Source organism: Rhynchophorus ferrugineus, unplaced genomic scaffold (assembly GCF_030347505.1).
Source record: "Rhynchophorus ferrugineus isolate W39M unplaced genomic scaffold, kcgeb_rfMv2 rfM3, whole genome shotgun sequence".
NCBI lineage: Eukaryota > Metazoa > Arthropoda > Insecta > Coleoptera > Curculionidae > Rhynchophorus > Rhynchophorus ferrugineus.
Genome location: NW_027472582.1, coordinates 6,878,208 through 6,898,594, shown reverse-complemented (window position 1 = coordinate 6,898,594; position 20,387 = coordinate 6,878,208). Strand labels below are relative to the sequence as shown.

General features: G+C 35.5%; 1 protein-coding gene and 1 long non-coding RNA gene across 2 annotated transcripts in view; one reads left to right on the top strand and one right to left on the bottom strand.

Moving 5' to 3' along the window:
* LOC143193848 (uncharacterized) overlaps positions 1-95 on the bottom strand; it is a 36,998-nt gene extending 36,903 nt beyond the window's left edge. The window contains exon 1 of the long non-coding RNA XR_013005113.1: positions 26-95. This is a non-coding gene — a long non-coding RNA (uncharacterized LOC143193848). The remainder of the gene's footprint in view (positions 1-25) is intronic.
* The window catches only part of ACC (Acetyl-CoA carboxylase), a 72,096-nt gene continuing 51,722 nt past the window's right edge, over positions 14-20,387 (top strand). The window contains exon 1 of the mRNA XM_076400250.1: positions 14-165. Within this exon, the coding sequence (XP_076256365.1) occupies positions 135-165 (31 nt within the window). The 5' untranslated portion in view covers positions 14-134. The remainder of the gene's footprint in view (positions 166-20,387) is intronic.

Below are 20,387 nucleotides of genomic sequence, written 5' to 3'. Positions count from 1 at the left end.
TGCCACCCGAAATGAATATTCATACCTTTCCAAGTGTGCGTTCCACGTTTTTGAACTCGCGAACACAACAATCGCTCACCGTTTGCCAGTTCGGGATATAGCAGGGAGAAAAGTAAGGTTAACAAGTGTAGTTTATGTTGTTGTCAAGGATTGCCAGGTATTTGGGTGAGTTTTTTACTTAATTTTCTAAATTTTATTGACAGTTTCATTAATCTTTTTGTGAATTAACTTGAGGTTTTTGTCAAACTATTCAGTAGGAGGTGTCAAAAACCCTTCGCTTATTCATCATAAAACAGTAATTTTATTATTTGTCATCGGTAATTTAGCTGCTTTTAGAATAGAATTACGGACTGTCATCGCAAGAGAAATAACAAGGGACAATAAATATAGAGTGAATCAACTATTTCATAGATTTTTTCTAACATTTTCTGTGAATGTTTATATTTGTCATGCTGTGTTATCATATTTATTTATTGGAAACGCTTTCTACGATTTTTGACATTTCCAAATTTTATTGATAATTATCTCTTATACCGTTAGCTTTGCCGTACCTTCCCATTCATAAAAAATGTTTTGAGTGCACATTTGATATCAAGGCCTATCTAGTTGTAGGCTTGATCGTTTCAATTTAAACCGGTATTCCTTAAGTATTTAATATTTGAAAATTGAACAACTGCTTCGAGTTGTTTTTGTTCGTTAGTATTTTATTTGGTGTAGGAATAAAATACGTCAATAATCAAGCATTAATTTAGCTCGAGTCTCTCTGTAGAGGCGATTTTAATCAATAGTCAGTAATTATCTAGCGTGCACATATTTGTCGTGTCGTAGAATAGTTTTGTACGTCGTCAATTATATCAAGCATTATCATTTATTAAAGTCGAGCGTGATTGACGATGGGAACTTTGAAATTAAATAAATGTTAAGATAGTCGTAAATATCTTTTTTTTTTTCGAATTTCAATGGAAAAAGACCGATTCGTAAATGGACTTTGAGCTGTGACAATATATTTTTAGAGTTTGATCCATCTCGTTTATATTTACATCACCGTTAGATGCACTTGTACGTTTGCCAACAGTAGTACTACGTGGGTCGTTCGACATGGATCGCTGTTTCCGCGATTATTTGTCACGCTCTGCGATGACCGGTGATGGGACAACTACTTTTAGGGTCACTGGTATAGCACATATATCGATATATCCGAGAAAAAGAAGCATCGAATTTTTTTTTGCAACGACCAGGATATATCGACCCAAAAAAATATTCTCTAAACATTAAATAAAAAAAATTGATTTTTTTAATAAATATTTAAAATAAAGCATCAAAATGCACTAAACCCTTAATATTAAGTACCAATTTTAAAAGTTTATTAAAAATAATATTAAAAAAAAATTTAAAATTTTCACTTTTTTTATGAAGCATCGATATTTCCCTAGTTTATGTTACACCTCTTGTGCATTACTTGAAAGGCAATAACAAATAGCCGACTATAATGTTTTCCATTGATATATAAATAAAACAAGATAGACTACTGGCTGATTGAGGACCGTATCGATATTTTTTTTGCAATATATATTGATATTTCTTTCAACACAGTAAAAAGAAGCTAGCCGTATAATTAAATATCAGTCGGCATCGTAAACTCTTCTATTCCGAGAAGTTAAGTAACTCATGTAAATTTGTGTATTCTTTTCAAACTGACTGAAAACCACAGAATTCTTTCTATTTTAAATTTACAAAAAAAAACATGTGTAAAAATTATCTCACCTAATTTTATACAGAACATTATCTCCCTAAATTGGTAGAGTTACATCAGGAACAGCTCATAAGAGATATTTCCAAATAATGTCACGTAACACGGTCATCACGTGATTGTTCATCAAATAGTTTCGAACTGAAGTTCTGTTTCACTCAAAATGTAACCTTTACAGGATAGTTGTTTGTTATCAGCGTCATAAAAATAATTTAGCTGAATGCCATAAATGCAATTAGGTAGTCATATCTAATCTGTGGTTTTTACTTCCGATAGTAAATGATATAAAATTAAATCATGGCTTTATTATGCGAGATCTTCCCGCCCTGACCGTCTCACAAGAGTCTAGTTCTAGAGAATCGCCGCATGCGCACAAGGATTTAAATTGGCAACGTTGCCAGTTGTTGAAAATTATAGGTACATTTGAAGAATATGATTTAAATAGTGTAAATTATTTTGAGTTTGTAAATTAACCTTATATTTCTGTTGAGACCTAAGTTAAAATGTTTTGAGATATGTTTACACATACACAAAGGAATATGGCTGTAATGAAAAGTTAGCATACCTGGGGGGTTTCTGATGGGACAGTCTATCTAGAGTAAGGCTCGCGGTAATCTGTTTCGGCCGTCGCCGCCCTGGCTCTCGGCCTGTTGGAAATTGTTACATGACAGGTTCAATTTTGAAGTACGATAAATTTGTCATCGGCTTTTTAATTATTGTTTTGCTCGGGATGAAACTCACCGATGCGGCGAGATATTTTGTTGGCGAGTGCTGCAAAATCTCTCCAGATTTCCTCGATCGCGGTGTCTATTATCCTTGTCGGTGGGGCTAGTTGGCTGGCTAGACTTTTAATATATGAACATATCGATATTTTTCTTGGAAGCCGATATCCCTATTGTAAGTCTCTAAGAACACATTGTTGTATCTCGAATGGGAAGTTTTATCGCATCCAGCGTACTCACCAGTCGTTGCACCCTCTGATTACCACTTTCTCCAATCGATGCGGCATAGCTCGGCTGGCGTGCTGTTTCGGAATGTTGTAGAAACGGGAAAATCGATTATTGGATCGATGTCAAACCAATATCGTTTTATCGATAAGGCCGTGTTGCCGGAAAAAGTTGCAGAAAATGATGCAGTTATTTAGAATAATATATATTCCATCGACTTTCTCAATATATTGCTTTTTAAAGTGCAAAAATAATCAGAATACATGCAAGCATCTCATAAAAATGATATATAGTCCTTCCAATAAAACAGCCAACGCACGTCATCAAAATTTATGGTGCGACGTTACCGCGGCAATTTTAAGTGTTCGTTTATTTTATACTAGCGACCCGCCCCGGCTTCGCACGGGTGCAATGCTGATACTAAATTAAATACACTACAGAAAAAATATGAACGTTGTATATAAAAACATAGCAGCCCGCTCCGACTTTGCACGGGAATAAAATATATATGCCTATGTCACTCAATGAAAGCATGATTAAAATCGATCCAGTATTTTTGGTTCATTCATTACTGCCCTTGGCCTGCACGCATTAAATTTGGAGTAAAACAATTCCTCTTCCCCTATACTTACTATGAAGATTTCCTGCTATCTTTGGAATATCTAAATTCATACAATTTTTATTACATTACATATTTTTACTTATTTACTTTTTACGTTTTCACCTAGGTATTTATTTTATTTTTACAACAATTAATATATTACAGGATGTCTTTATACACAACGTTTACAGCTTTCTTGTCATTAGACAATACAAACATGTTTTCTCTTGAGGTTACTCTTGAAAGAGCGACATACAGTTGGCCATGTGAAAAACAGTCAACGCTCAAATCTAAGCCTGCAACGTTGAAGGTTTGACCTTGCGATTTATTAATGGTGATTGCTAAAGATGTCTTCACCGGAAACTGTAAACGTTTAAATTGGAAGGGTAAATCCGATGGTATCAGAGGGATTCGGGGAATCAATACATCTTCTCCGGTACCACATCCTGTGAGTATTATGAAAGTTTTCAATGATTTTATCAGCAAATGCGTGCCATTGCAAAGTTTAGGTGGATTCAGGTTTCTTAATAAAATAACAGGACAACCTACTTTCAACACCATTTTGTGAGGAGGGAGTCCAGACGGGTTCAAAGAGTTTAGAAACTCTGTAGGAAAATGAACAGCTTCTTCCAAATCGAGAACAGTATCCACCGAGTAATATATTTCGTCGGCGCATCAATCTTTGAAATAATCAAGTTATTTACCTTATCTACTTGTTCATTAGTTGGTGACAGAATCGCTCTTTCTTTAAACCAAGATATTGTCTTGTAACTTATGTCATCAATGTCAGGATAGACTTTGTTGACTAACTCTTGGATGTTGTCTATCAAAACACAAAGGTTTTCAAGGTTAATCCTTCCCTCACTTTGTGTTAATTCTCCATTGCCAACTTTTAGCAGCATCTCTGGAAATAGCCTGTTCTCACGTGATGATGACGAAACCCTAATATTAGGCAGCGTTTTTGCTAATTGCTAAATAAGCCTAAAAAATAGGTTAATTTACGACATCACGTTAGAAACCTCTAAAATTAGCAATGTTGCCTTAGTATATTATGCATGTATTATACATATAAACCTTCCTCTTGAATCACTCTATCTATTGAAAAAAACCGCATCAAAATCCGTTGCGTAGTTTTAAAGATTTAAGCGCACATAGGGATATAGGGACAGAAAAAGCGACTTTGTTTTATACTATGTAGTGATATACGTTATAAAATACAATTTCTTTTAAAATGAAAGTTCATGTAATTCATATATTATAGAAGGATATTACATTTTCGATATTTTCAAAAAATATCGATCTATCGGAGGAAAAAACCCTCATAATTAAGTACCAAAATATACTGATACCTTAAAATTATAATTAAAGTTATAAATAAAGTTTATTAAAAATAATTAAATGGTTTTCTATAATGTTAAGAAATTATTTAATTTTTTTGGAAAAATATCCATATTTTTCGGCATCCCTAGACTATAGATATCCCAAATAATTCACAGAGTTGATGGCAATGAATCCGGCAGGGCGTCAGATTTAATTCGCAGGCCGGATACTTTATTGTCGGAATAGCACGCGGTAGTAGTCGCCGAGCTCGCAGGCGCTCGATCATACGATCGCGATGGGCGCGGGCTCTCAAACCTGGCAGGCCATGGCGGATTGCACAATTTCATTGGTGGCCCGGCATCAGAAGATCCCGGCGGGTCACGTGATTGGCGCTTTTCGAACAGGCCACATGCTCGTGTTTACGGTTCGTCATAGTCGGCGGACCAAAAAAAAAAACGAACTCCGAGGACGTTTATCTCGATGACCATCGTCCGGTCAAGGCCTGCTGGACCGCTTTTACGTGATCTCGTGGTGCCGCCGTTATGCAGATTACGTGTGTTGCCATTAATTGGTGCTATTTAATTAAGAGCTGTGAGGAGGAGAACGCACGACAGTGCTGATTGTTTGTTTTAATTACGTTCTGGACAATGTTGCCGAATATATCTGTTTTTTTAGCATTTGATACAAAATACTACTACGAAATACAAAATATACATGTAATTCATTCATGGCTATATTCTTTTAACATTTCATTTTGCCCCTCATTTATTATGATTAACATAAAATCTTCTTTATTTAAAATAGGATAGGTACCCAAAAACGGAGTTTGTGGCTTATATAACACACATCCTGTATTTTTAAATCCATTTACCCATGCTTCGTCACTCATAATATCACTTTTACGTTTTGTACCTGCGGAATTCAATTGGTGTGCTTCCTGAATATTTTTTATATCAACACCGTACTATTGTATAGTCGCGAAATGACGACATCCCTCAAAATAACAAAAAATATTTATGATTCAAATTACTACATAGTTACATTGTTACTAGTCGTTTCCGACTAACCTACGATGTGTCTTTATGACAACTTAAATCTAGGTATATAACTAGGAGGACCCATCGGCCCTATCTCAGTCTCTGATGAAATAGTATTTATACATGTCACTACTGTATTTTATATTATATGCACCTCACTACACAACAGTACACAAGATCAGATGGTTTGATTTTTTTTTCTTTTTGTTCTGGCCTAAAACCAGGCGGTGGAATGCATGACGCATACCTGGTCGCGGAGACTTGCCCTGGAGTGACAAGTTGGACCGGGTTATGTGGGACTGCCTCCGGGCTTACCAATATACTGAATCCAAACCGCTTCACAGTTGACCCCCTGTGGGTCGCTACTGCTACCACATTAAATTTGGGGATATGGCACCCGCTGATCGGACAGCCGTTATTGGGCACGAGGACCCAGCGATTCTATTGATTCGCGAACTTAAGTTAACACACGACTGGATACTGTCGTATGGGAGCAAAAGTTAGGACTGTAGCGACGAATAAGTTCGGTTCAGCCTGGAAAAGGGGGGGAGGTTAGCGGTGACACGGTGCTAAGCTCCCAGCATGTCGACCAGCCCGCCAACAAGCGCATTTTCAGAAGAGATGATTGACATATGAAGTGCTTGATTTCTAGAGTGTCAGTTTCCTTATGAATTTGATTATTTCTTACAAACCATGGAGCGTTTAAGATTCTCCTGAGGAACTTATCTTGGAAAACTTGAAGACGTTTCACCTGGTTGGATGTAACAAACTTGAAGTAGACATTAGATCGGTAGAGTAGTACGGACCGAATTAAAATCTTGTAAAATAAGCATTTGATGGAGATGGGCAGTCTGCTGGAAGGGCAGATCAGAGAAGATGGCAGGTTTGCTATCCCCGAACATTTCTGGATTGCTTTCTGGATTTGGGAATGTCAACCGAACCGTCGGTCGAAGTGGCCTAGGTACGTGACGTTATCCAGCAAGGAAATTATTGCTGTGTCGATCTTAAGTTGCGAGATGCTTCTTGTGGAAAATGATTAAATAAAAATAAGGCTGGGACTAGCGGGGAAGCTTAAGGTACGCCAGTATCGAATTGTGTTCGACTGGAAAGTGTTTTCATGATCTTGACCTAGAAATATCTGTCCGATACATAGGACTTGATGAGAGCGGTTAGGTCTTCTGGGAGGCCTAACCGCACGCATTTTGCGATCAAACCGTCGTGCCAGACCTTGTCGAAGTTTTGGTTAGGTCCAGAAGGACTGCTCCAAGCTTTTTACGTTGGTCAAGAGCGTGATGGATATGTGCGGCCAATGGTTTGATTCTTTTGAGTATGTGTTCTACTCTGGCGGTATCCAAAAGTTGCAATACATCAATATTCTCATGAGAATGGAGTCGTTCCTCATTCCCCCTTGCAATTCTCTTGATTTCTTGACTGACTGTGGGTACCTGAAGGTCTCGATGTAGATAGTCAGTCCTGCAGTATTTGTGTGCGCCCACAATACTTCCCAGGAGTTTGTTCTGAAAAATTTGTATTTTATTTATGTTACTCTTTGCAGAACATCCCCATAATTGAACTCCGTATGTCCACATAAGTTTCAGTATCTACTTATATAATAGCAATTTATTATGTACCGATAATTGTGATTTTTTCCAATTAGTCAATACATTTTCCTATATCTCAATTTCAGTTCTTTTCTTCTCTTCTTCATATGTTCCTTCCAACAATGTTTTTCACCGAGATTCATTCCGAGATATTTAGCGTTGTTGCTATATGGAATGATAGTATTATTTAATGTTATTGGTGCTTGTACGGTCTGATTGTAGGTGAACTGCACATGCACATATTTACTTTCGTTAATATTTTTATTTTCCAAGCTTGTATCCAATTATTTATATTGCCACTTGTGCCACACAAAATTATAACAGAATTTTCGTGTGGCTTCTTCACTAGTCTACGACAGCTATAATGACAGTATGATCAGCAAATGTAGCCATCGTAATATTCTCCATTTGTGGTATATCACAAGTGTAGAGTAGATAAAGCATTGGCCCCAGTACACTTCCTTGTGGTACACCTGCTTTAGCTTCTTGTATTCTAGAGTAAGCTTCTTCTTGTTTAACTCTAAACATTCTGGCTGTAATGTACGATTTTAGTAGTTCGGTGTGTTGTTTTGGTAACATTTTCTGTAGTTTATGAATAAGGCCTTCATAGCTTATACTACCATCTAAGAATATTCGTAGAAACTGCTTTTAATTATGAACGTTTTAATCAATCATCAGTAAGGTGATGTAATCATTATCCATTGAAACAAGTTTGGTTTTGAGAATTTTTCGATAAGACTAATATTTATTTTTCCGAAATGCTACTGAATCATACAGCAGTTCCCCTCGTATCAATTAGTATTGCCCGCATCATGGGGCTCGTCTTTTGTGTCATCCTCTCATTGTGTAATATAAATCTGGCCAATTCACGCATTTTTACTCTTTGTTGTCGTCAATTCATTCAATTTAACGACGTCTGGTCTATAGGGTGTGCATATCAGAAATTTTTACTCGATATTGTTTGATGTTTTAACTACCTTTCGAAATTTATATCTATCAAATCGTGTTCATCGTTTACCTAGATGCGAAAGTTACGATAGAAAGAATACATTAAGAAGAAAAGAGAAGAGCTGAATCTTAAATATAGAAAATTATATTGGCTATCAGGTAGAGACTCTGAACTATCAATTCGAAATATATTCGAAATAAAGCCTATTAGCTTTAGAATCGCTAGTATTTTATAATAATTTATAATACCGGCTTGGTTGGCGCAGTTGTCAAGGCAACAGGACTGTCCAACGTCCAGGTTTCAATCCGACTGGGACATGGTTGTGAATGTATGTTTGTGATTCTTCACCGAGGTCAGTGTCGCCAGTAATCAGTCTAGCCAAGACCGGATGTCTTCTGGGATGATTTCTAAGTTGGTCACTCGCCAGTCGGTAGGCTTAATGCCGAGGGCCGTGGTTCGGAACCCACGTTAAACTGTAGGTCCCGTCCAGATGAACCATGAACCAACCATAATATTCTACAGTATTTATACGTCATTAGACTTAATACTACTTTTAATTCCATGCTTTTTCTTATAATACTATATTAAATGATCATACCCATCTGCTATAAATAATTCTACGTCTTTTTTCATAAAAAAAGGCGTATGTTGTACAAAAACAACTATTTTCATTAAAAATTTTTATTAGCTATCAAAAAATATGTGGGAGAAAAAGTAATTTCGGTTATCTCTAGCAATGTTCATTCAATGAAATCACAATACAGCGCGTTTAAAAGATAACAGCTCATAGAACATTCTGCATTCGTCATTTATGTCAGAAAAGAGATAGTTCGGATGATAGTTCTTGCTCAAATTTTGCTCTGTTGTCAAAATGGAAAAAACGTAACGCAGGTTTATTGAAAATAGTGTAGTATTTATGGTGCTAAGTGCTTAAGTGAACTGATATATGATATAGACTGATATCCCTGTGAAACATGGGCATCGACCATAAAGAGTTTTGAACCATTTATAGAACACTGGATACCAGATGAAGCTCTTACGCTCTCAACTCTTTCACAAAGGAAAACAACATCATTCCTGATGAACATTTCGGCTTTCGTGCTCACCACTCATCCGTCCATCAGGCTACCCGTCTGGCCGCACAGGTCCATCACGCACTTGACCAACGTAATAAGCTTGGAGCAGTCCTTCTGAAGCTAAACAAAGCCTTCGACAAAGTCTGGCACGACGGTTTGATCGCAAAATGCGTGCGGTTAGACCTCCCAGAAGACCTAACCGCTCCCATCAAGTCCTATCTCTCGGACAGATATTTCCAGGTCAATATCAGGAAAACACTTTTCCAGCCTTATTTAACATCTTTATTTCAGATCTGCCGAGAAAAGTGCACATTGACGTCGCGTTTTACGCTGACGACACTGCTTTCTTCACGGCCGCCAGGTTCCCTCCTCAGGAGAATATTAAACCCTCCATGGTTTGTCAGAAATAATCAAATTCATAAGGAAACTGACACTCCAGAAATCAAGCACTTCATATCTCAATCATTTCACAAACAACAACTCAGCTCAGGTTCTTCTGAAAACGCGCTTGTTCGCGAGCTGGTCGACATGCTGGGAGGTTAGCACCGCGTCACCGCAAAGCTCCCCTCTTTTGCAGGCTGAAACGACCTCATCCGTCGCTACAGGCATAACTTTTGCCCCCAAACGATAGTATCCACTTGTGTGTTAACTCAGGTTCGCGAATCAATAGAATCGCCGGGTCCTCGTGCCCAATAACGGCTGCCCGATCAGCGGGTGCCATATCCCCAAATTTAATGCAGTAGCAGTAGCGATCCACAGGGGTCAACTGTGAGGCGGTTTCGGTTTAGTGTATTGGTAAACCCAGAGGCAGTCCCACATAACCAGGTCCAACTTGTCACTCCAGGGCAAGTCTCCGCGACCAGGTATGCGTCATGCATTACACCGCCTGATTTTAGGCCAGAAAATACTAGATGAAGCTCCCCAAGCAAGCCTTCGACTCAATGGGTTCTCTAGTTTTCAGTGATCGTAGTAAGTGTTTCGGTAAAAACAAATTGTAAGTTAGTCGGCCATGACTAATGACCGTGCATTAATTAAAAAAAACCTGCACCATAAAAATTTTAATACGTCTTTACTCTAGTGAACTTTTGATATATCTTCCAAAATATTGTTACGTTTTGATCATGTCACTGAGTACAACTGATAAGATTTAGTGATTGTGTATAGACAACATTTATTACAACCTAAAACGTATATTATTAGTTACCATAAACTTTGTAATTATATCAGAGTAATAGAGAGACAACTCAATAGTCTCTCTGAGAGAAGTTTCTCAACGCCCAATATCTAGATAGTACGAGTATTTACGAGGCCTTTCGGGTACTTTGATTGATTAGTTTCTTTGTCTATTGTAAGCCTCTGCAAAGGAAACATTATGTAGTGAAAGCGATTTATGTGTCTGTAACTCCTGATATAACGTACATCAAAAACCAAATTCAATTTCTGAAACAAAGTTATTAACTGAAATTCAATGAAACAAACCACATATATACTAAAGACTTACACACCGTACAAAAAACATTGACGGAATTTCTAAGCGGATTATATCAACTTAATCTTATCTTGGTAGTCTACAGAGTTAGTCATAATAGATTGTAAATAAAAATTACATTCCATTTCATGTTTAAATATATAACAAAATTCTAATCTAAATAAAATAATGAAACGAAAATAATGTTGTCAGATATAATTCACTTGAAGTTTTTAAAACATCTAATGCATAACAGGTCTATTGAAAAATGCCAGACCTGACACATAGATGGCGCTACTAGAATTAAACAATATGTTTTTTAGTTAGCCCTTACCCTTAAAAGATGCGTGTATAAATGTGACAGCTGTCGGATCATTAGTTTGTGAATTATAGCATTTTGAGTGAAGCAACTTTTGTTATTGTGAAAAAAATTGATAAAAAGGAATTTCGCATGTTGATAAAATATTGCTTTTTGAAGGGAAAAAATACAGTTCAAGCAAAAACTTGGCTTGATGCCAAGTTTCCGGACACTGCTCCAGGAAAATCAACCATCAAGGATTGGTATGCTAAGTTTAGACGTGATGAAATGAGCACCGAAGACGGTGAACGCCCAAAAGAGGTTGTTATCGACGAACACATTAAAAAACTCTACAAAGTTATTTTAAATGACCGTAAATTGAAATAGAATGAAATAGCAAACACTCTAAAGATATCAACTGAATGTGTACATCATATAATTCAGGCATATTTGGGTATGAGAAAGCTCTGTGCAAAGTGGGTGCTGCGCGAGCTCACTTTTGACCAAAAACAACGACGAGTTGATGATTCGGAGCAGTGGCTGAAGATGATTAAGCGTAATAAACCCGAGTTTTTGCGTCGATATGTGACAATGGATGAAACATGACTCCATAATTTCACTCCGAAGTCCAATCGACACTCATCCGAGTGGACTGCACACGATGAACCCGCTCCAAAGCGTGGGAAAACGCAACAGTCGGCTGGTAAGGTTATGGCGTCTGTATTTTGGGATGCGTATGGAACAATTTTCATTGACTACCTTGAAAAAGGAAGGACCATCAACAACGACTATTACATAGCGTTATTGGATCGTTTGAAGGACAAAATCGCCGAAAAACGACCGCATTTGAAGAAAAAGAAAGTGCTGTTTCACCAAGATAATACACCGTGTCACAAGTCAGTGAAAACGATGGCAAAAATCCATGAATTGGGCTTCAAATTGCTTCCTCATCCACCGTATTCTCTAGATCTGGCCCCCCTCGACTATTTCCTGTTCGCAGATTTCAAAAGAATGCTGGCTGGGAAGAAATTTTCGTCGAATGAAGAGGTGATTGCCGAAACTGAGGCCTATTTTGAAGTAAAGGACAAATCGTACTACAGAAATGATATCGAAAAGTTGGAGGGTCGCTATAATCAGTGTATCACCCTTAAAGGGAATTATGTTGAATAAAAAAAACTAATTTTGACAATAAAATGTGTTTTACTATGGTAAGTCGGGGACTTTTCAATTGACCTGTTATGAGCAAATTGTACCGATTTTTCACAATAAAACGTCAAATGAACAAAAAAATCCTTTAACACAAATTTATAAGCTTAATATATATTAATAATTTAAATTTTAACGGACTCGAAAACGTAAGAGGCTGATGAGTCAATAATAATACAAAGTAAATAATCGATGTTAATCTGTTTACCGAATACGACACTATTTGTCTATACATTAGCAAATGTGTCAAACACGGAACATCGATTCCCAAACCATCAGTGTTGTTTTGTTTTGAAACCTTTTAAGTGTACGTTTAGATATAATCACACACTTAGTTTACATACTTGATTGTAACAAGTGATTCAGATCACCATTAGACACATTATTTTTTTTAATGGGTAAAGTAACGTTATGATTTATACTGGGTTGTTAAATAAGTTTGCGGAAATGAGGATAGAGATATACAGGGGATAGACAAAATATGAACACCATATATATATATATATATATATATATATATATATATATATATATATATATATATATATATATAGTTTTGTAGATGATATTTCAGGGTATTGTACTGATATTTTTTTTATTAACTGCATTTTACATTAGATATGCTTAGTACAATCTAATTTACAAATTAATTTATTACGCCTGTTCTGTTGTACTTGCATTAAGAGTACGGGGTTAATACATCATTATATATATATACTAGCGACCCGCCCCGGCTTCGCACGGGTGCAATGCTGATACTAAATTAAATACACTACAGAAAAAATATGAACGTTGTATATAAAAACATAGCGGCCCGCTCCGACTTTGCACGGGCATAAAATATATATGCCTATGTCACTCAATGAAAACATGATTAAAATCGATCCAGTATTTTTGGTTCATTCATTACTGCCCTTGGCCTGCACGCATTAAATTTGGAGTAAAACAATTCCTGTTCCCCTATACTTACTATGAAGATTTTCTGCTATCTTTGGAATATCTTGGAAATTCATACAATTTTTATTACATTACACATTTTTAAACGCAAATTTTAAATTTGTAATATCTCCGAAAATATTTGTTTAATTTACATGCTGTAAGGAACCATATTGATCTATATTAATTGCACACTGTATTTAAGGTACTTAATTCGATAAGGATTAATGCCGTATTGCTTAAAATAGCTTCGTAAATAAGCCATTTTCTCACGTAAAAAGTAAACAATAAAAATGGTTAGAAACCTCTAAAATTAGCAATGTTGCCTTAGTATATTATGCATGTATTATACATATAAACCTTCCTCTTGAATCACTCTATCTATTGAAGAAAACCGCATCAAAATCCGTTGCGTAGTTTTAAAGATTTAAGCGCACATAGGGATATAGGGACAGAAAAGGCGACTTTGTTTTATACTATGTAGTGATATATATATATATATATATATATATATATATATATATATATATATATATATATATATATATACTTAAGTTAAACTTAAGAATACACTTATACACTAAACGCATATTTTTTTAAATTTGAGAACAGGAAATAGTCGCGGGAGCGCAGATCTGGAGAATACGGTGGATGAGGAAGCAGTTCGAAGCTCAATTCATGGATTTTTGCCATCGTTCTCACTGACTTGTGACACGGTGCATTGTCTTGGTGAAGCAGCACTTTCCTTTTCTTCAAATGTGGTCGTTTTTCGGCGATTTCGTCCTTCAAACGATCCAATAACGCTATGTAATAGTCGCTGTCGATGGTCCTTCCTTTTTCAAGGTAGTCAATGAAAATTATTCCATGCGCATCCCAAAATACAGACGCCATAATCTTGCCAGCTGACTGTTGCGTTTTCCCACGCTTTGGAGCGGGTTCATCGTGTTCAGTCCACTTGGATGAGTGTGGATTGGAGTTCGGAGTGAAATGATGGAGCCATGTTTCATCCACTGCCACATATCGACGCAAAAACTCGGGTTTATTACGCTTGATCATCTTCAAACACTGCTCCGAATCATCAACTCGTCATTGTTTTTGGTCAAAAGTGAGCTCACGCGGCATCTACTTTGCACAGAGCTTTCTCATACCCAAATATTCGTGAATGATATGATGTACATGTTCAGTTGATATCTTTAAAGTGTCTGCTATTTCATTCAATTTCAATTTATGGTCATTCAAAATCATTTTATAGGTTTTTTTAATGTTGTCGTCGGTAACAACCTCATTTGGGCGTCCACTGCGTTCACAGTCTTCGGTACTCATTTCACGTCTAAACTTAGCATATCAATCTTTGATGGTTAATTTTCCTGAGGCAGTGTCCGGAAACTCGGCATCATTCCAAGTTTTTGCTTGAACTGTATTTTTTACCCTTCAAAAAGCAATATTTTATCAATACGCGAAATTCCTTTTTATCAATTTTGTTCACAATAACAAAAGTTAGTTCACTCAAAAGGCTATAATTCACAAACTAGTGATCCGACAGCTGTCAAATTTATACACGCCTCTTTTGAGGGTTAGTGCTAACTAAAAAATGGATTTAATTCTAGTAGCGCCCTTTATGTGTCAGTCCGGGGACTTTTCAATTGAACTGTTATTGCTTCCACGTTGTGACTTAGCAATCTTATTTCATGTCGAAATCTTGTATCACTTCATATATCCATTTGATTTCGAGTTGTGTTCGTTCGTTGATTACTTAGTGATAAGCATTGGTAATTAATCGTAGAACTTTGTTTTGGCTGCGTTGAATTACTAATTGATTTGATGTTTTAGTGCAACCCCATATTTGCAGTGCATAGGTCCAAATTGGTTTTAGGATTGACTGATACACCAATCTCTTTGATTTTAGATCAAATTGAGAGTATCTTCCGACTAACCAGTACAGTTGCTTCACTTTGAGTCTGATCTGCTCTGCTTTTTGTGTAATACGATGTTGACTCAAAACCTTACTAATGAATAAAGGTTGTATATATGTCAGGTGTTATTATTTTGCTCATCCCCTGTATATATCCTTTTTTGTTTCATTTCCGATTCGTTGAGTATAGTACTGCCATCATCTCACCATCATACACCAAAACAGGTACTTTTGGAACTATCCATGTAAAAATAGAAAATGTCTGATCACATAATAAATACACTCATATTTAAGTAGATTAATTGAAAGTATAATCAGTTTATACTACGATTTTTTAAGACATTTATTATTCCGACAATTAACGTGTTTTAAAATGATTTCGATATCAAAATATGTCGTCTGGCATGTCGTTTATTTTAATGTTGTTCCAGTTTGTTGGTGTTTTGTCAATATTGTGGTAATTTTCCGGTTTTAAGTTCGAAAAATTTGCCTGCTTTATGTATAGTGTACAATGTCTTAAACATTTGTCACCAACTGATCTTTGTTCTCGGTTATATCATGTGTTGAAACTGTGTATTGATAAATAAAAGGCTCAACGTTCGAAATATAAGTAGTTGTGTGTAATTTAGACATTTAATGAATTAAATTGACTTTTTTAAATAAATATCTGTATGTCAAAGAACAGTACAAGGATTGAGTTTTATTTGTCGAGATTCCGATATATTTAAGAGATAATCGGAACTGTTGTTTACCAACAAAAGTGGCTTTATTTTATTTTTTTAAATAATTTTTCTCGTTATATAAGAACACGGTTGTATGGCTTCATATACCTTTTATTATTCACGAAAAATCTTTATGAAAATTGGTCTAAACTGTTTTTTATTTTTTATTATTTAATTATTACATTATTACTAGTCGTCGACCTACAATGTGTCTTTATGATAACTTAAATCTAGGTATATAACTAGGAGGACCCATCGGCCCTATCTCCGTCTCTGGTGAAATAATGTTTGTACATGTCACTGCTATGTTTTATTATTATATGCACCTCACTACACAATACTACGAAGTAATATACGAAGAATACTTCAATATTCTCATGAGGATGGAGTAATTCCTCATGCCCCTTTAAAATTCTCTTGATTTCTTGGCGGACTGTGGGTATCTGAAGATCTCGATATAGGTAGTCAGTCCTGTAGTATTTGGGTGCGCCCACAATACTTCTCAGGACTTTGTTCTGAAAAATTTGTATTTTGTTTATGTTACTCTTTGCAGAACATCCCCATAATTGAACTCCGTATGTCCATATAGGTTTCAGTATTTGCTTATATAATAGCAATTTATTATGTACTGATATTTGTGATTTTCTTCCAATTAGTTCCAGTTCAGTTCTTCCAATCCAGTTCTTTTCTTTTCTTCTTTATATGTTCCTTCCAGCGAAGTTTTGCATCAAGATTCATTCCGAGATATTTAGCGTTGTTGCTATATGGAATGATAGTATTATTTAATGTTATTGTTGCTTGTACGCTCTGATTGTAGATGAACTGCACATGCACATATTTACTTTCGTTAATATTTTTATTTTCCAGGCTTGTGTCCAGACAATTTAAATTTGTCACTTGCCTGTTGTAATTTTCGCATGGCTTCTTCACTATTGTCTCTGACAGCTATAATTGCAGTATCATCAGCAAATGTAGCCATCGTAATATTCTCCATTTGTGGTACATCACAAGTGTAGAGTAGATAAAGCATTGGCCCAGTACACTTCCTTGTGGTACTCCCGCTTTTGCTTCTTTTATTGTAGAGTAACCTTCTTGTTTAACTCATAAACATTCTGGCTGTAATGTATGATTTTAGTAGTTCGGTGTGTTGTTTTGGTAACATTTTCTGTAGTTTATGAACAAGGCCTTCATGCCAAACCTTATCGAAGGCTTGTACTACATCTAAGAATACAGCAGAGCATACTTTTTATTTTTGTAGGCTTTTTCAATAACATCTGTTATTCTGTGAACCTGGTCAATTGTTGAATGCTTGTTAATAAACTCTAACTAGTGTGTTGGTACCAGGTTTTTTCTCTCTATGATCGATTTTATTCTTTTTAACAGAAGTTTTTCAAAGACCTTAGATATTACTGGCTTTTATTTCGTTTGGTGACTCTCCAGGTTTTGGGATCATTATAATTTCCGCCATCTTCCAAATGCCTGAGATTGAGCCAAACTGACGTAGAAGATCATTATGAGTATACTTCGAAAACTATAAAACCTTTTTCGTTAATAAATTACTGTCTTTTTATTATTATCATTATATTTATTGTATTTGTTATTGAAAAAAATGTACTCACTTATCCTAAATTTATATGACAACTCGGTTTGTTTTTGTTTATATATACAGGGTGCATACATAAGAAGTAATTTTAGGAGGTTATTGGCTCGGTGAATAGTAGAGGTAAGACGAAATAAAACTGTGATGGTTACAGGATGTGACCGTTATATATTGACATTAAATATAATATGCAAAAATGGTGGGCGGCTGAGAGTTATCTGAAGAGATGCTTGGGCAGTCGATGGTGGCACGTATGAACTGAACGATTGTCAGTGACTAAATGATCCAAGGAACCCTTCAGTGATATCCGAGATCAATGTCACAGGGTTGCCAGATCTTCGCTATCGTTTACTGGTTACCGCTGTGCAATTAACCTGGATAAAGATTTTAATTTAGCGTAACAACTCTGCATAGATGTATGTAACTTAAGTTGAATTTTGATAATTCATAATGCATTCTTGATGATGCAGCGGCAGTGTTGCCGTGTTTGTCAACTTTTTGGTAGAGCTACTTATTTTGTTCCCAATAGGTTTACCAACAAAACTCATGAACCTGCGTATTTGTTAAGATATCACAACGTTCTGTTAACAAATTTTTTGTCAACGTTCGTACACTGTTTTTCTTGTAACTGTGATTGGATTTTCTTAAAAAAAATGATATTAATATAGGATTACTATTTTGAGATTAGTTTTTTATTTTTTTCATATCTATTTTTATGTTAATTTTCAAACTTTCATTTAGATTTTCTATGAGCACATGCATTATTCTAACGGAATTTTTTGTCCTCTGTGAAGCCATGTCTTCATAAATATGCATCAATTTTCATAGATTTTTGTTCCCTTTTACACCAAAATATTACTGTAATAATCTGAGGGTCTGTTTTAACAATTTGGAAATAATCCACCGACAATATTGTTTTGCGTTCTAGAAAACTAATGCTATAATACCTTTTCGGCTAATTTTGTAGACATTTACTCGCTCTTCAGTTGAAATGTCGGTTCTGGAACGCCAGAACGCCAGTAGTGAACGCTTTATAATGTAGGGCAACGCTAAGGTGGGAAAGAAATGGTGAAACGATCATAAAATATGGATGACTTGATAATTGGAATAAAGTAGTATAGTCGGATGAATAAACGTTTACAGTGTTTCCTATAGATGGCTGGGTTTTTGTATGGAAAACTCCAAATGAAGGTTACTTCCGGACTATCTGCTCTACTACAAACATGGACTATCAAACATGAGGAAGGTTCCATTATGATTTAGGCGATAATATCGTGTTATTCAACTGGTCGTCTCATTCACATCCTGGAATTATTACGAATTATTATCTCGATAATGAAGTTCTTACTGTGACTACCATATTGCTGTCAAACCCTTCCATAATCCAAGATGACAATACGCCAGTATACACAGTCAGAAATGTTCAACCATGGTTTGAGGAGAATCAATATATCATCTAATGTCTTCTATAGCCGACGCAATCGTCAGACCTCAGCATAATTAAACCTTTATTCAGAGGACGCCATAATTGGCAAGTAATTAGATTGGTCAACTTAAATCTCCATTATAGACACCTGTAAGAAAAATATTTTACTGTGAAGACATTCGATTGGTTCATTAGTAGTGTTTGGCACGTGACAACCTTGACGTCATGTTTAATTGCCCAATGAAATTCAAATATAATTTTTTTTCTGAAATAAGTTTAGTAAATAACATCAATTAAATATAAATATAAATATATAATGTAAATTTATCTATAAGACATAAATATAAAAGTATAGACTAATATAAAAGTAAATATTATCTATAAAATATAAATATTATATACATATCTCTAAAATTATCTCTTTCTTTTTTTCATATTTCATAGTGTTTTTCCTTTTTCGTATTTGTTTAGTGCCATACATTTTAATAGGATCAGAGTCCAGTCTTTTTGTTTCCTTATACTGAAAACAAATTTTGAGTCTTTGCTTCTTAATGTTCTGTTCACCTGTTTTACTCAAAAGTATATAGCACACCTCGTTAGTACTTTTAATATTTAATCCCAAAGATCATTATGGAATGTACAATTGAAGGGTTTTAAATTTACTTTTTTTTTCGACGTGGCAAAATCGCTGAAAAAAACGAAAGAGATAGCTCAAAGACCTGACGCTGACAGTATAATAAAACACTTTTGTTGGAGTCTGGGGCACGATATATTGTCTTGCCTCTATAGAATCAGTCTCAATTTGTAAACAATTATTACAAAAATCACAATTAATTTCTTTTTTCGAAAGTTTTACTAAAAAAACTAAGATGTACACTGCGGTACAACCTAAAACTTTGTTTGGACTTTTAGGAACATCTGGAACCGAAGTTATAGAGTCAAGTGATTAACGGTAAGAATGAGCAGAAGGGGGATACTGGCTAAATGAATACTAACTTTACCATCATTACCTTCTGGAGTTTGTTCAAATGTCGATGACATTTGCTTCAAACACCGTGGTTGTGGGCCTGGAACGATGGAAATAGGTACTACAAATATAGTAAGACAGTTTAGAAATTAATGGTAACAATTATGAATGGAAATGTGACTGATTCCTTCAATTTATCTTCTGTATCATCTTGATTTTGATCCACCTCCTTTTGTACATATTCTGGGCTCGTGGCATTATTTTTACCATCATTAAATTGTTCATAAGTACTTAAAGGAAAGTTTAAATGTATCATAAAAATGTCTATGACACGCGCGGTAAATCTGTTTCATGTTTAGAATTTTTTATGTTTTCTACCCATTTCTTAAAGATCGCCGGGTACTTTTTTAACGGAAAACGATGATGTATTTAATCTCTAGTGCATCGGGACACACAACACTTCCTAGAACGAGAGTGCATTTCAACTACCGACTTGTATAAACTAACAAAATAAAATAATAATTTAATCTATAAGCGTTATAAAAAGCTGAGCACACTGTTCTCTATATAA